Genomic DNA, 16,148 nt, shown 5'->3' with positions numbered 1-16,148 from the left:
AGTAATGGTAGGGCAGGTAGGCAGTGTGCAGTAGTGTTTTTTTTATATATCTTTATTAAATCATCAAATTCTGTTAATGTGGGTGGGTGAGTTGTTGTGGAAAGTGTAGGGCATGTAGGAACTGTGCACCACTGTTGTTTTTTAATATCTTTATAAAATCATCACATTTTAATCTATGGGATGGAATACATACATTAAAAGAAAATAAACTATAATAGCAGTTTACATTATTGTTGCTATGCAATATACATACATTTTCTTTTTAACAGTTTCATTCAGCCCAGCTTTATATAAGTTGCTTTATACCTGCCTACCCTTATTTGTGGAGATAGCACAACTTTTATTCATTAAAATAATCTGTGGGGGATATGTTATTGCTAACAGGAAAACGTTTCCTGAATACAGGTGTGAAGAATGAATGTGTTATTCTGATAAACTGAAATTAACCAAAGGAAATGCATCAGGACCAGGTATATCACATGCACGATTAGCTTTTGTTAGCAGAGTCAGGGTTTAGCTTACACCCTAGGCAGTGTCTCATTTTGGATTTCCTTTGCATGGCCAGGTCAAGGGCTGGTTTGGAGTGAGTCTCTGCACTCAGCTATCCTGTGGAGAGAAGGAGAAGCAAGATGCAGTGTGATATAGCCATAGTTAACCTCTGCTGTCAGCTTGCAGCTTGGTCCAAGGAATTTCATTTAGAAATACAATAATACAGTGAGTGGTTATGAGTAGGTAAGGAATGTAGATTTTGAGTCCATGCAGAAAACACTATACACTATGGACATGGCTTATCAGTGCTGGCAAAAAGACATTCACTAAGGTAACCACAGTGAAGGAAGTTCTCTGGAGGATCAAAAAAGTTTTACGGGCAATACAGAACCCTCATTAAAACACCAGCATCACTAAAAAGCAACTGATCAGCAAACTATTACATTTATAATGAATAAGAGCATAAAGAAGATTTATCCCAATAAATTATAAAACTGTACGCACTACTCAGGCAATGGTAGCATAACGTTCTGGTCACAACATTTGCTGTACAAGAAATATTTGGACCCATCCAGCATTAACAGACGCATGAAAGAAAATAACATACAGATCACAGTGCTTTCAATCTGCCTCCGAGCAAAATATGAGCAAACACAAAGCAGTTGCAGTTGCTGGACAAGTCCTACAAATGCACTTAGCTTTTAATCTGAGCTACAACCAAAGAATGCATATCTACGGAAAAACAAATAAAAGCAAAACTACTAAGGTAGTACAGAAAAGATTGACTAGAATACGGCATATTAAAAAAAACTTGCAATCTACCTCACTGTATAGAAGAGAATAGACAAGTGCCTACATAGTAAATGGTACTCATGCAGTAATTTGACCTATTTGTTATTTTTTTCTTTCTGACACTTCGGAAGGTTTGATGTTGAGTTTTGATGGGCCTGTTTCTGTTTCTGAGGACTTACAGGGGTCATTTCTGGCTCGTTTTTTATATTTAATCTCTACTGTGAGCAACAGACAAATATGAGGTCTTAGCCTTCTTTATGTAAGAGAGCACAATGTATCCTGAATTGTGGTAAGTTAGGAAATGAAGTGTTCTAATTCCATTTTGGGGTCAGACATGGCATAAATAGTGGACAAAGCTATGGCATTAAGGAACACATAAGATGCTGCAGTGATTTGTCATTAGGGAACAACCTTCCTGCGACTAAATGAGGAGGACTTTTATTTGATTATAATGACCACAGTGATTTGTCAGGTGAGTGGCCACTCAGAGTATTAGGAAGTATTTTGTTGAGAAGACACCTGTGCTGTATGTTGGTTATTATTAGGTCCAGTATGGAGCAGTTATCTGTTGTTGTATTTGCTTGAGTAGGTGCCTGTATTATTTGCAGTAAACTAAATTCTTGCAACATTTTGTTAAGGAAGTGAGAATCTTTTTCAGCAGTGTTGATATTGAAGTCACCAAAAATTGCTGTTTTATTAATTGACCTCTTTCTCTTTAGGGAACATATTTTGTAGTGTATTTTGTTTAATAGCCACTGTCGTGGGTGGAGGAATATACTCTGCCACAACACAAAGGTAATGGCTACCCAGGGCTGGCCCTGTGTGAAATAGTACCCTAAGTGAAGGGTTCTATGGTGTGCCCCCACCTCTGTCCATTGCTTTCCCCATGCATATCATCAGTGCCCCCCTTGGTCCCTATCCTGGCCTCCCCACACTGGGGTAAGTAACTGAATTAGGCAAGGGGGTTGTGAGCAACCAGGACCCAAGGGCAGTCTTTTTTTTAAACAACCTTTTCATCCTAAGATGACCTGAAAATAAAAATCATAATTAAAGAAAGAAATTCAGCCTTACTCTTCAGCTTTGTCTTTAATTCATCCTTTCAACATTCCCTAACTGACCAAGACTACACTGTAATAATTGTGATGAAAATAACTGAATTAACCTGGTGGTCTTGGGACCGCTAGGCCCCCAGAAGTCATGGGATTTCTAGATGCTCTGAGGTGCCTTTTAGACTTTTTTAAACAATCTTTTCATCTAAAGATGGAGTGAACAAAATCATAATTAAGGAAAGAAATTTGGTGTTAATATTTAGCTTTGCTTTTTACTGCATCCTTTTACTACACCCTAATTAGCTGCACTGCAATAACTGAGGTAGGAAATAAATGAATTAAGATGGGGTGTCTGAAGAGCCAATAGGATTATGGATGCTCTGAGATGCATTTTGATTTTTTCTAACCTTTTGATTCGGTAATGGCCTGAACAAAAAAAAAAGTAAGGAGAAATTGTGTCTTACTATTTTTTTTTATGCCAGAAAAAATATGTTGTATCCAAGGCTTAATGTTCACAGCTATTAAAATAGCAGAACACCTGAGAAGACAAATACTTATGGGCATACATACCAATATAGCTGAGAATAGCACCTGCCTCAACATAGTCACTTTCTGTATATCCATCTGATGTTAGATTGGAATAAGAGTAAAGGCACAAGTTGCCAAGGTCATATATTTAATTTGCTGCTGTCAGATGTATATACAGCCTGCCTCCTCGCCTCTTCCCCCAAAAGATGACGACTGCTTATGTACCCCTCTGATGTTAGACATAAATAGACATCTAGACATATACATGTGTCTTCTTACCCTCTCTCAAAGGAGAGACATCTATATACATGTCTGATTTTGTGACGAAAGAGAAAAAAATGGCTGCAGTAATGTTTCCAGATTGTTTCCTAGAACGTACACTGTTCCTACACAACATATATTGAACTTCTAAGCACACCTCTGAACTTTGTAAGGAAAGTTGAAGAAATAAACACAGTGCTCCCAGTGCCAAATTAAACTATAGTGCTTTGTGCACACCTCCGAGGTTTGGGAGGAAATAATGACATTGTCCCCGTCCTGTCACAAAAGCTAGATCTGTACACCTCTAAGCATGGAGGGTTTTAGACTAGGTGGAGATACAGGCAGAGGCCTCTTCTGAGCTTGTGTCAAAATCCATTTATAAAGCCTGGGATTTGGGGACCAGAGGCTCTCAGGATCTCTTTGTTGTGTGATGCATTTTATGTTTTATTTTTAGAAGGCTGACATTTTAGCTTTTTTTAATGCTAGCCAGGACAGTTTTAAGTTATGTATGCACCTCGCAATATCATATGTGTTCACAGATAAAAAAAAAAAAACAGTGGTAACATTTTAACACACACACACACACACACACACACACACACACACACACACACACACAAAATATCATATGTGTTCACAGGTAAAAAAAAAAGTGGTAACATTTGAACACACACACACACACACACACACACACACACACACTCACACAATATCATCTGTGTTCACAGGTAAAAAAGAAAACAGTGGTAACATTTTAACGCACGCACATGCACACACACACAGTATCATATGTGTTCACAGGTAAAAACAACAGTGGTAACATTTTAACACATACACACGCGCGCACACAGAATATCATATGTGTTCACAGGTAAAAAAAACAGTGGTAACATTTTAATGCATGCACACACACACACACACACACACACACACACACACACACACACACACACACACACGCAATATCATATGTGTTCACAGGTAAAAAAAACAGTGTTAACATTTTAACACACACACACACACACACACACAATATCATATGTATTCACAGGTAAAAAAAAACAGTGGTAACATTTTAACACACACATGCGCACACACACACACACACACACACACACACACACACACACACACACACACACACACACAATATTGTATGTGTTCACAGGTAAAAAAAACTGGTAACATTTTAACATGCGCGTGCGCACACACACACACAAAATACCATATGTGTTCTCATGTAAAAAAAACAGTGGTAACATTTTAACACGCACACACACACACACACACACACACACACACACACACACACACACACACACACACACACACACACACAATATCATATGTGTTCACAGGTAAAAAAAAAACAGTGGTAACATTTTAACACACACAGCATGCACACACACACACACACACACACACACACACACACACACACACACACACACACACACACGCACACACACACGCACACTTGCACACACTATAAACATGGCTTATTAGGGGCAATGATTTTATATCACACATACTGACACTACCCCTGATAAGCCAGGTATATCACAAGATGTGCAAACATGCTTACCTACAGGCAAACTGGAGAAATGCCAAATCATCTACAGCATTTATTTGGGGGTGGTAGAGGAAACAAGAGCGCATAGACTAAATCCAGTCAGATAGGAAGGCCATGTAGACTCTGCACAAAAGAAGCCACATCTAAGACCTCAAACACAACCTAGCAACATGAAATGGCAATGCTCTTCACTGCACCACTGTCCCAATGTGCTGTTGCTTTCACATACATCCTACTCTGGTTGGACACCAAAGATAGCACTTACCATGTGCAGTGCTGATGTTTGTGATGGAAAGTTAAAGAATTATGTCCACCATCTTACTCTTAAATACACTACAATGTCTCCCCGACATACACAAAAACCACAGCCATACTAGTTTTACACTGATTTTAGAAAATACAATAAATCTGTCACATCAGATCAGTGACTGCTTAACAGTCAAACAGCAGCAGCCGTAAGTCCCTTTTAATCACAGACAGCCACCGTACCCATCAATTACAGTCACTTTACTGACTGTGACTGCATGTACCTTAGAGCTATGCCTGATTGGTGACTATTGTTTAACAGTAATCAAACAGCAGCAGAGGTAAGTCACTTTTACCAAAAAGCAAAATCTGTACCCATCAATTACAGCCAATTTACTGACTGTGACTGCATACACCTTTGAGCTATGCCTAATCAGTGACTATTGTTTAATACTGCTCAAACAACAGCAGGGTTAAGCCACTTTTCCCCACAGATGCCCTCCATACCCACCAATTACAGCTATTTTACTAATGGTGTACACCTGGGATCTCTAATATAATAATTATAATAACAGTCACAGTAATTCAGATTTGTTTCACACAGATTAATCACAGTAATCCATCTCACTTCACAGAAATGCACAACAGTCATGCAAAGCCAAATTTGTGCCAGTTTAAACTGATTAAAGGACAAGAAGACCAGTTACTTTCATACACAGACAGCCCTCACCTCCACCAAGCATTTGTAGACACGTTGGCATACACTTCAGACGGCTGATTGTAATAAAATTGTGATGGCTGTGTAATGCATTTCATCTATAATCCAGACAAATAATATCCACACATTAAAGTGTTCCAAGTTGCTTTAAACAATTCACATAGCAGTTCAGCAAAACTATAATAATGAACAAATAGCAGATGGTCAATTTCCTTCACTGATAGCCCCAGCAATTATAGCTACCAATAAATAAAGTAAAGGTCACACAGTAATGTATTCAATAAATGTTAGCCCCTTAGTGTAAGAATCATACTTAGAAAATTGCTAGAATAACAGTAACACTCCCAAAACCAGATTTCATCAGTTCATAAGTCCTTAAAAATACTCCAATTCTAAATAGTGCAGCTATCCATTTTCCAGATATGTTTAAAACTAAGATCACAAATAGGTCTGGTAAGTGAGTTTGCTCATCCTGCATATTGACTCTGGGGTGACATGCACCTTTGCATCACCACAGGGACTACCAATGCTTCTCTATCTGTGCATGTCTGGTACTTTGCATGTGTCGATAAGGAGTACCATGAATGACATGAGATGCCACAGTACACATCCCTACCAAAACCACCGCATGCCTTTTGTCTTTTGGAACTCTGCCCATAGCACAGGAGCCGAAGGAAACTTGGACGGGTACCACAATATCCTCCCAGATGGGTGAGTCATGACTATTCATTTCCCATCCTCCCCTCCCCCAATTCTTTCAGCTCTCAAGCCACTAATCAGATTCTGGCCATCTGGGTCACAGTTAGGACATTTTCTCTCTGCACCCCAGAGCTGGGTAGAGTGAGTGGCCTCAATGACTTAAGTGTCAGAAGCATGCATTCTCCTTAAACCTGTCCAGGGATCTATTTTCTTTATCATATGGAACATTATTCAGAGCTGTAGATAACCTTTGACCCTAAAGCAGTAGATCGATCTATAACAGCAGGGTCAGACATAAGGTTCCTTGCTTTGTAAATATTTCTATGGGAATGATGGATGAGAATCAAGTTCTGCTCAAAATTATGAGAAATATTCTGAAAGTGATCAATAATAGGAGAAACTGCCAATGCTTTGAGCTTGGCAGTTTCTTCATTTTTGCATACTTAATTTATGGGATGATAATGATTCCCAGGCTATTTAAAATGTTCTTTCATAAAGTTCAAAGTACTGCGAAAGATCTTTCTCCTGGATGGAACCTTTATTCTTAAGAATCTATATCAGGATCGATGGGAAATTAGTATAAACTAAGGCTTCATCACACTGGAAGATGGAGGAAGAGGGTAAGGTGCTTTTTCTGTTCTTCTTCTTCTTCTCTGTAACTCCAGAAGTAGAAGGTTTAGAAGTTGAAGAAGACACCAGAGCTTAATATGCCAGGTTAAAGCATTCTTCAACAAACTTGAGATAAATAGAATGCAGAAGCCTTCACTGACAGCTGCAAACTTGATATCTAACCCCCTGGATGCACAAACCTTGAGCATACTGGTATTAGATGTCATGTTCCATAACAATAAGTTGTGGCTTGTTCAGTCATCTGCACCCTCACCACCTGATCCTAGCTGCCTGCAATACAAAAGTAGGATGTTCAGTATGGAGCACATACAAGATATTAAGAGAATCAGAAGATTTACTGGAGGGAACATTAAGGGTTTGCTGCAAGCCAGACATCAGCCCTCCACCACCACCCTGTGTCCAAGCTTAGAACTTAAAGTAAAATCCTTCAACTTTCTTGGCCGTGGCATAATGGGACAAAGCCCTAACTATGACCTTGACAATCTGCATTACATTACTATCTCAAGGCAGGAAGGATGGAAAAGAGCATTTGCTGCTGGTTTACCCCATTCTTGGGGGGGTGCTCTGGCTGTCCATTTTGGTGGCACCCACAGGGAGCATTGGGTGTTACACCTGTAAAGTAAGAGCCTGCTGACCACACACTGCTGTCATGTAAGTGCACTGGCTAGGAAGTCAGCATGTGAAGCCATACTTCCCACAGCAGGTAGCATTTAGTGGAGCTGTAAGGAAAATGAAGTTCCAGGGAGAAGACAGACCTGAAGCCTGGCTTACTCCCTACAAGCTGACTTACACCACATGAGAAACGGATGACTGATTATGCACCCAATCAGGAACCAGTAGGTTGTAGAATTCTTACCTAGCCTGGGGGTGCCTGGCTGTTGTTCCTGATAGACAGATCAATTTGATAAAGTTAAAGGGGAAACTGAATAGGTCTGGAAGAGAAGGAAAAAATTAATTTTTCTGCACAACTTGACCACAATTTTTGTGACTGAAAAAATTTGCTTAATTGCCACTTGTGGCTTTGGAATCCCCTGTAAAAAATTACAAGATATTAGGACGATCAGCCAGCCCCACTGGCACAGAGGGATAAATCCCTGACTATGATGTAGGTGACTCTAGGGACCATATGGGAGTCACAACTACAAGGGAGGCAGGGTAGTCCTGAGGGCTTATGTCCCTTTTGGAAGTGAATGACACTCCCTCACTGACGCCACTGCATACCAAAACCTGAATGGAACATGTTACTGGACATGTACTCTCAGGCTAGGACTTAAACAGAAAACCCTGACAACCTACGCAAATGATGGCGTCACTCTCAGTCAGCTCTACCTTTATCTCCAAGGAAATGAAAGAGTTGTAGGAAACAGTTGAGCAGTGGGAGGAAGACTCCCCCATTGCCCCACTGGACAGTCCATGTAACATACCCAAGGATTGGCATGCAAAGGGTGTCAGAGAAGGTGTGTTACCTGCTTCCATGAATGATGTAACCCCTCATAACTGCCCTTCCCCCGGTGTTACATCTCTACTAGGGATTCAGCCATGGGAATGTGTACCCCATGCATGCACTACCACCCCTTCCCACCAAGAAAGGGCTGGATGGCAAAGCCACATCACTCCAAGGGCTGTAAGGACAAGTTGAGCAGTTAAAGGAACACTTGATGAACAGAGGGTGGTCAGTAAAAAGGTACTAGGAGAACCAGGATACTGGTGTGGAGTGGTGGAATTATTGTGTGTATGAGTCACCAGAGGACAAACTGCCTTACTCTACATTTCAGACTTGGGCCTCTCAGTCTTTGTGCCCTTTTCCTGTGATATAGTTGAAGAGAGCACCATCATTTTAAACCTTTTAACTTACTGTACACACTGTTCCTAGCTTTCTTCTTATTCTGTTGAGGTAATTTTGAAACAGAAAAGACAGAAGTGGAAAAGAAGAGAGAACAGGTGTTAATGATAGAAGCCTTCTGCATTCAAGAATGTCCTCTAAATGTTTAACATTCCCTGTTTAGAAATACTTTATTGAAACGTTTCATGCCTATTTAAGAAAGGAAAAGATTTGGATGGGATAAACCTTAGGGAGAAGGTAGGAATATGGGTTCTATTAAAGCAAATCCCTAAAATATAATTGTTCCAAGCAGATATTACCCATCTCATTTTTTTCATCCTCCCAGCTGACCATCAAGCTACCTCCAATGGCTCAATGGTCCCTCTCTGCAAGTCCTATCCTGGCGGATATCCAATGTTCACTCACCAGAAGTTTAAGACAAGTCAGCAGAGAAGCCATTTTGCTTCCCTACCCCTGAGGCTCTTATCATCCTTGCAGGCTGATCAGTAATGAAAGGACCACACTGACTGCATACCTTCTGCCAAGGTTCAGTGGTGGCTAATCAACACAACCCCACCTTCAGGATGGACACTCCTATCCTCCCTACCACTCTGTCCTGTGACCGAGTCAATAATCAAATTCAGATCACCAAGCCTATAGTCAAGGCTTTATCCCTCTACACCACCAGAGTGACACAATATATTACCCTACTCCTGGCAAACATAAATATATATCATGTTTAGCACATCGTTAGCCTAACATTAGCAGAACTGTATGAACAAAAGAGAAGCAACCAATAGAATAAAGCAGTAAGCCCTTATCTCTCAGTTGTTTTGTTATGTACTATATGATTCAAAAGCAGATATGATTAATATGTAACCTGCCACACTCTAATTGCTAACATCAAAAATAGAAATCAACATCCTACAGTTTCACAATATACGTTTTTTTCCATGAAATGTGCACATTTATTTTAAGGTAATAAGTCTTACGAGGCTATTTAACAACTGCCACATCACTACATCATTACTAACTGCCTCTGTGGTTATTAAACTCCTCACACAGAACAGTACAAGGTTTTAATATTCTTTTAGATATCCCCAAAATACATCTACCAGAAATTTTAGTGTGAAGAAATGACTGAGAAGCCAATCAATCATTTGCTTTGGCTTCAGAAAATAAGTGATCTGGGTACATAGAATACTAAAAACAATAATCCTCACGAAGAATATCTGAAATTACCTTTCCCTTTCCATTTGGGTTTTGGATTATCATAGGTTATTTAAATAATTAATAGCCTTCAAAGTTTCTAAATGTGTCAGTACATTTATTATATTTTGTCACACTTATGTGCTATTGTAATTTGGGTTTGTTGCTTAGAACTGTGAATTTCTGTATAGATATTAGTCCTTAGATTAGTTTAGCATATTAAAAAAAATAAAATAAATTGCAATGCTGTATCAAAGTGTCTATCTAATAAGTTGTTACTTAATGAAAAATTATTTTTTTTGCAGTTTTCCGACAAGCAAAAACTACTGAACTGCCACAACAAAGATCGTCTTCAGTTGCTACCCAGCTGACAACAGCATCTTCTGTCCCATCACATCCATCTACTACTGGGGTAAGATTCCAGCAAGAAACTAATGCTTTTGTTTTTAACTTTTTTCCCCCACTGCCTGCTGACTATCAAACCCTGTCTCCATCAACTGGCTGAATCATTCTCCATACAATGAGATAAGAACCAACCAAGAGGGAGGCAGCATTTATGCAGACGTCAACAGTATTTTTTTTTTTTTTACATGTACAACCCCACTGGACATAGCATGTAACACAGCCAGGGCTAAGCATACTATGGGTCTTCAGTCTTCACCAGGGATTCAGCCATGGAAGTGTGCATCACAGGAATGCACTCCCACAGCCTCCCCACCAAGGAGACGCTAGATGGAAAAGCCATATCACTCCTATTCTCCCTCATGCCAGCTTCCACAGGCCATTGAACCACTACAGAAGACCTGGGCATATTCAGGGCTTTATGCCTCTATGCCAGTGTTACTGAAATGGCACTAATACTTTATGGAGTCTGCAATTTAGAACAATACAGAAATCTATTTTAATTTCTTATTTTTCAGTGTATTAAATTTCCAAAATATTCTGGGCAAAGATGCAGAGATTGGGTGTGTTTATGTTCTTTTCTTATTCTTTTTCTTTTAATGTCATGGCTCCTTCAAGTCACAAATGATCAGGAATCTTCTTTCATGAGGAGAAGCTTTTGAATGCTAGCAAGCAACAGTATATCAGTAATGGCAGCTCGCTCACCCTCTGTGTCTCTGAATATTAGTTCCTGAAGCAGGGCTCATTGGAACACACACGATCTGCAGAAAAGAGTGACAAGAAATCACCCTGAGGCAGACATCTTCCCTACATATTTTTCCTGTGCCTTTTTATTCCCATTGCCTGCTGATCATAAGCTTTCCCTTGACCCAGAAGCATAAATAGGGTAGGGCAAAGGGTATGTCCTCCCTGGATGCAAGGTGTTAGGGTTGCAATTGGCAGATGCCAGTACATTTCCAGCATTTGACAGTGCACAGATGGCAAAGCCCTGACTATGACCTAGGTTTGATTAGCAGCTCTGGAAATTGACAAAATGGCAGGGAAGTGATGGGCATGCCCATCCTAGGTGGGAGGGCTCTCATTAATACACTAAGTGAAGGCGTGTCCAAAGAGGGGAGTTGCCCTCAGATGCAATCAGCGAGCATGGGGGGGGGGAGAGTGAGTAGTGCATAAACAAAACAAAAAAAAAACAAGTGGAAGTATGGACAAGACAAGCCCCCAGGATGCCCTTATGATCTACAATGGGCCCCAGCAATACTGTAGTAAGTCTGGGAGGAGGGGAAAGGTGGATGGCTGGTAAACCCAGCATGCATATGGGGCAAGGGAGGGGGGCAGGTTAGTACAAATGAGGTTAGAGGGTACCAAAAAATATATATATAAACAAAAAGAGAGAGAGAGAGAGAGAACAATAAAGTCCTTATCATTCTACAAAACATTGACCTCCACCAAGTCTCTTAATCTCCAGATACCTGACTTCAGATGCCTTCTGTCCCATCCTTAGACTTGAATCCTAGATGACTGGATCTTCCTTCAAATTAAACCTGGACAACTGGATCCGTGCTCCCAAGTGCATCCTGGGAATAACTGGCCTCCCTCTCATAGGTTCATAGGTGTGTACTAGGCTAATGGCCCTGGAGCCTTTACAAGCCTAGCCCACAGAAGTGCCTGGCATTGTGCCGCCCAACGTTAGTTCCCAGTGCCTCTATCAAGTTGAGCCACTGCAGTGATCTCTGGGGTGAACTTTTTATTTCCCATCCACTCATCAAGATTTCTCTTGAAGAGGACCAGTGAGGTGCTCTGCTTGACATGTATGGGAAGTCTATTCCAGAGCATGGGCAGTCTCTGGGTTATGAACCTGTCCCTCCACCATGTTCTGTTGATTGTGGCAATGAGGTTGAGGTCTCCGGATCGTGTGGTGTGGAGGGATTTGGATTTCTTTAGATGTAGCATTTCTAACAGAGCTGGGTCAGACATGGCTTTGTAAGTCAAGCAGAGATCGCCTCTAAGTAGGCGATATGAGACAGAGAATAGCTGGAATTTTTTGAGTCTGTCAATGTAGGACATCTGTTTAAGGCCTACGATCCTCTTTGTGAGGTACTTTTGTTGCCTTTCCAGCTGTTGCATGTGTCTAGTGAGGTACATGCCAAATGGGGCATTATACTCAATGATTGGCCTAATGAGCTAATGAGGGAAGAGTAGAGAGAGATGATGACCTCTTTCTTCCTGGATGAAAAACCATTGGTAATGAGATGTGCCACATAGAAGGACTTTCTGACCACAGTGGTAATATAGTGGTCAAAGAAGAGGTTGCTGTCAACCTGTGTCCCCAGATCTCTTATAACACCTTCAGTGTTCAGTGGGCTCCCACTGATGTGGTAATGAGTGGGAACTGAGTTTTTCCCAAAGAGGATGCAGACACATTTTTTTGGCATTAAGCTTAAGGCCATGGTTTCGACACCAGTCATTGGTCTCAGTGAGGCCTTTCTGTAGGATGTCTACATCACTTGGTGACTTAATAATGGCTCCCAGCTTGCAGTCTTCTGCGAACTTGGTTAGCCAGAGTCCCTCCGTGTTGGCCTGGACTTCTGAGAAGTAGATGCCAAGCAGGAGAGGACCCAGGATCGATCCCTGTGGGACTTCACTTGTGACAGGTTGGCAGTCTGACTTGGAGTCCACTACTTTCACACTGTGGGTTTTATTTGTCAGCCAATTTGCAACCCATCTAGTGATATAGGGGTTGATGCCTAGTTTGGTGAGTTTATCAATAATTCTTGAGTGGGCAATGGTATCAAAGGCTTTGGCCAGATCAAGGTAGGCTGTATGAACTGCCATACCCTCATCCACAGTTCTGGTAACAGACTCAAAGAAGTCAACCAGGTTGAGCAGGCATGATCTACCTTTCACAAAACAAACTGCATGGGATCTAGAGTTTGGTGATTCCCTATATCCTTGTTAATTAGGTCCATGATGATGCGCTCCATAGCCTTACATATCAGACTCATCAGGGTAACGGGGAGATAATTCCCAGGGTCTGTAGTCGCTCCCCCTTTATGGAGAGGGATGACTGTAGCAGTGCACCATTCAGTATGGACAAAGCCTGAGGTGAGTCTGTGATTGAACAGGGCACACAGATGTGGTGCCATTTCACTTTGTAGTTCATATAGAACACATCCAGGGATATTGTCGGGTCCCACGGAAGCTGTATTCTTGGCCTTGGACAATGCAGCTTTAACCTGTGCTGCAGTAATGCTGGGTGCCTGGCATTCCTCTGGTATTGTGATTGGTCCTTTGGGGGGGTAAAGATGGCACTGAATCTGTCAGCCAGTATGTTGGCAATATCTGTTGGCTCAGTATAGGAGATACCATTGTGCAGTAACACAGAGCAAACCTGGGTATTGCTGTGGAGATTCTTGATATAACTATGGAAGGCTTTGTGGTTATTTTTAGTGTTTGCTGCAATTCTGCCTTCATAGCTGGCTTTAGAGGTTTTGATAAGGGATCTCAACTTTTTGTTGAGGCTAATAAGGGAGTTTTTCCAGTCTTGGGACTTCACCTTTTCCTGCAACAGTTTCTTCCTTCTGTTGTAGAGTTTATTAATGGCAGGGGACCACCAGATTGGCTTCCTTTTTTGGAGGAGAGCATCTTGGTTCTGTTGGGTATGGCTAGTTCCATGCATTTATGTATATGTTTGTGCAGTGCACTGGTGTATGATTCGGCAGTCATGCAGCTATTTTCCATTCACATGGGTACTGTGATAAAGGAGGTAAAGCATGATATTGAGTATGGAGAAAGCACACATGGTTTTTGGACTAAATTGCCTTAAAGCTGCATTGAAACTTAATGATTGGCCCACATCAGCAAAGGTTCAAATTTCACTATCCCTGGCCATTCTCTGGAATAGAGGAATAAAGCCCTAATTGTGCTGCAGGTGACCTAAGTTTGTTGACTCATGGCTCGGGCACTTCTAAGACTTGACAGGGGAGGATGAGATTGAGTGGATACTGCCTGCTATCTCATCCAGGGGGAGGAGTGAGGAGGCTATGACTTTCCACATTGGTGACACCTATCAGGTGCACTAAGTGTCTACCCCCAGTAGCCCAGGTTAATCAAGTCTGCGTTGCTGTGTGCAATGATGCGGTGAGCTAATGGGAACCCTCAGAGGTCAGTCATAGTGGAGCTTAAGAGATTTGCTGCAGAAGAGGGGGATGCACCACTAGGGGACAGGGTAGACCACCATGCTGGACTAACAAAGCTGTCTCCTTTCCTAGCACCTGACTCTCACCTCAAGCAGATAATCTTAGGAGGATTCCTGGGCAGGAACAAATGGGTCATAAAGCTTTCACCTGCCAGGGAATCCCTGGATCCTGTAACAGTGGAACAAATGGGCCATAGAGCTCTCTACAGCCAGGAAAACCCTGTCTCCCATGACAATGGAGCAATGGGCCATAAAGCTCTCGACTACCAGGGAAACCCTGTCTTCTGTGACAGTGGAACAAAAGGGCCAAATGGGTACAAACAGTGGACTCACTGAACTTGGTCCTGCAGAGGTGCAAAAAAAAATCCCACCATCCCTCTCACTTTAAACTATGTCTTTACAAGGGAAAATCAGTCTATCTAGTGGCAAAAATCTGAGTTCCCACATAAGGCAAGTTGCTATGGGGATCCAGGGCTAGAGTTTGATGGCCACCTTACTAACTGTAGGAACCAGTGAATTACAGCCATCGGTGATGCAACAAGCCAATGCAAATGCTACATGTATGCATTGTGTAGCACAGAAAACCTGGTCATGGAAACTGGATGCATATTGAAAGTAAAACCAAGGGATGCAAGGTTACAAGCTGAAATAACTCAGAAGTTATGCTTTCAGGTTTCATACCTTTTGCAACCCAATGGTCTGAGTGCTTCCTTCAATGCAAGACAAATTTCAGTGTCTGGGTTTTCCAAGTTGCTTACTACATGCATGTATCGTCTCCATTGATGTCTTGTAACTGTCATTTGGCAGTCTGTACAATCAACAAGCTGATCATCAGTTTCCCTGCGGATTTATGTTGTAAGCTATTCCAAAAAAAAAAAACATAAAATACATTTTAGCTATCAGATCTTCCAGTATGACTTTATTGACAGTGCTATTACTAATTTATTTTTAAAAACTAAGTTTACATATATTTTTCCTGGAATATGATATACCACATATAATGATGAGTATTCAGTACATATAAATAAACATAAGTTCATTGTTACATTTAAATAACCAACATGTGCTCTCCCTTCAACAGAGAACATTCCGTGCCGTTTACGACTACATAGCTGCTGATGATGATGAAGTTTCTTTTAAAGATGGAGACGTAATCCTGAATGTGCAGTATATTGATGAAGGCTGGATGTATGGAACGGTACAGAGGAGTAATAAGACGGGCATGCTTCCTGCAAATTATGTGGAAGCCGTCTAAACCACTGTTGTGCAACGAACAGACTATATATCATGTCTACATGTTCAAAGATAAGGCAGCTGCTATGTACATGTCTGTAGGAAATTGTTAATGTTTCCCAGTGCTAGACTGAGATAATTAATACAAGCGACCAACTTCTAAGATGCCTTATCTAATTCATGTGGATATGCCTTAAGATACAGTACTAGAAATATAACTACTTGTAAAATATTTAAAAAAAGTTAACTTGATTTTCTTTAATTTCATCTACAATCTATATAAATGAAGTGACTATTTCTAC

At 41.1% G+C, this 16,148-nt stretch overlaps 1 protein-coding gene across 13 annotated transcripts in view; it reads left to right on the top strand.

The window, feature by feature from the left end:
* The window catches only part of NEB (nebulin), a 619,289-nt gene that overhangs the window by 602,713 nt on the left and 428 nt on the right, over window positions 1–16,148 (top strand). For all 13 annotated transcript variants that reach the window (XM_044074886.1, XM_044074893.1, XM_044074887.1 and 10 more), the window contains 2 exons: window positions 10,322–10,428; window positions 15,695–16,148. The exon at window positions 15,695–16,148 is cut by the window's right edge and continues 428 nt beyond it. In XM_044074886.1, the coding sequence (XP_043930821.1) occupies window positions 10,322–10,428; window positions 15,695–15,868 (281 nt within the window). In that variant the 3' untranslated portion in view covers window positions 15,869–16,148. The remainder of the gene's footprint in view (window positions 1–10,321; window positions 10,429–15,694) is intronic.

The sequence above is a fragment of the Protopterus annectens genome, chromosome 6.part0, assembly GCF_019279795.1.
Source record: "Protopterus annectens isolate FY-2018-M chromosome 6.part0, PAN1.0, whole genome shotgun sequence".
In the NCBI taxonomy this organism is placed as follows: Eukaryota; Metazoa; Chordata; order Ceratodontiformes; family Protopteridae; genus Protopterus; species Protopterus annectens.
Note: the sequence above shows the minus strand (reverse complement) of the source record. Positions and strands in the feature narration are given on the sequence as shown.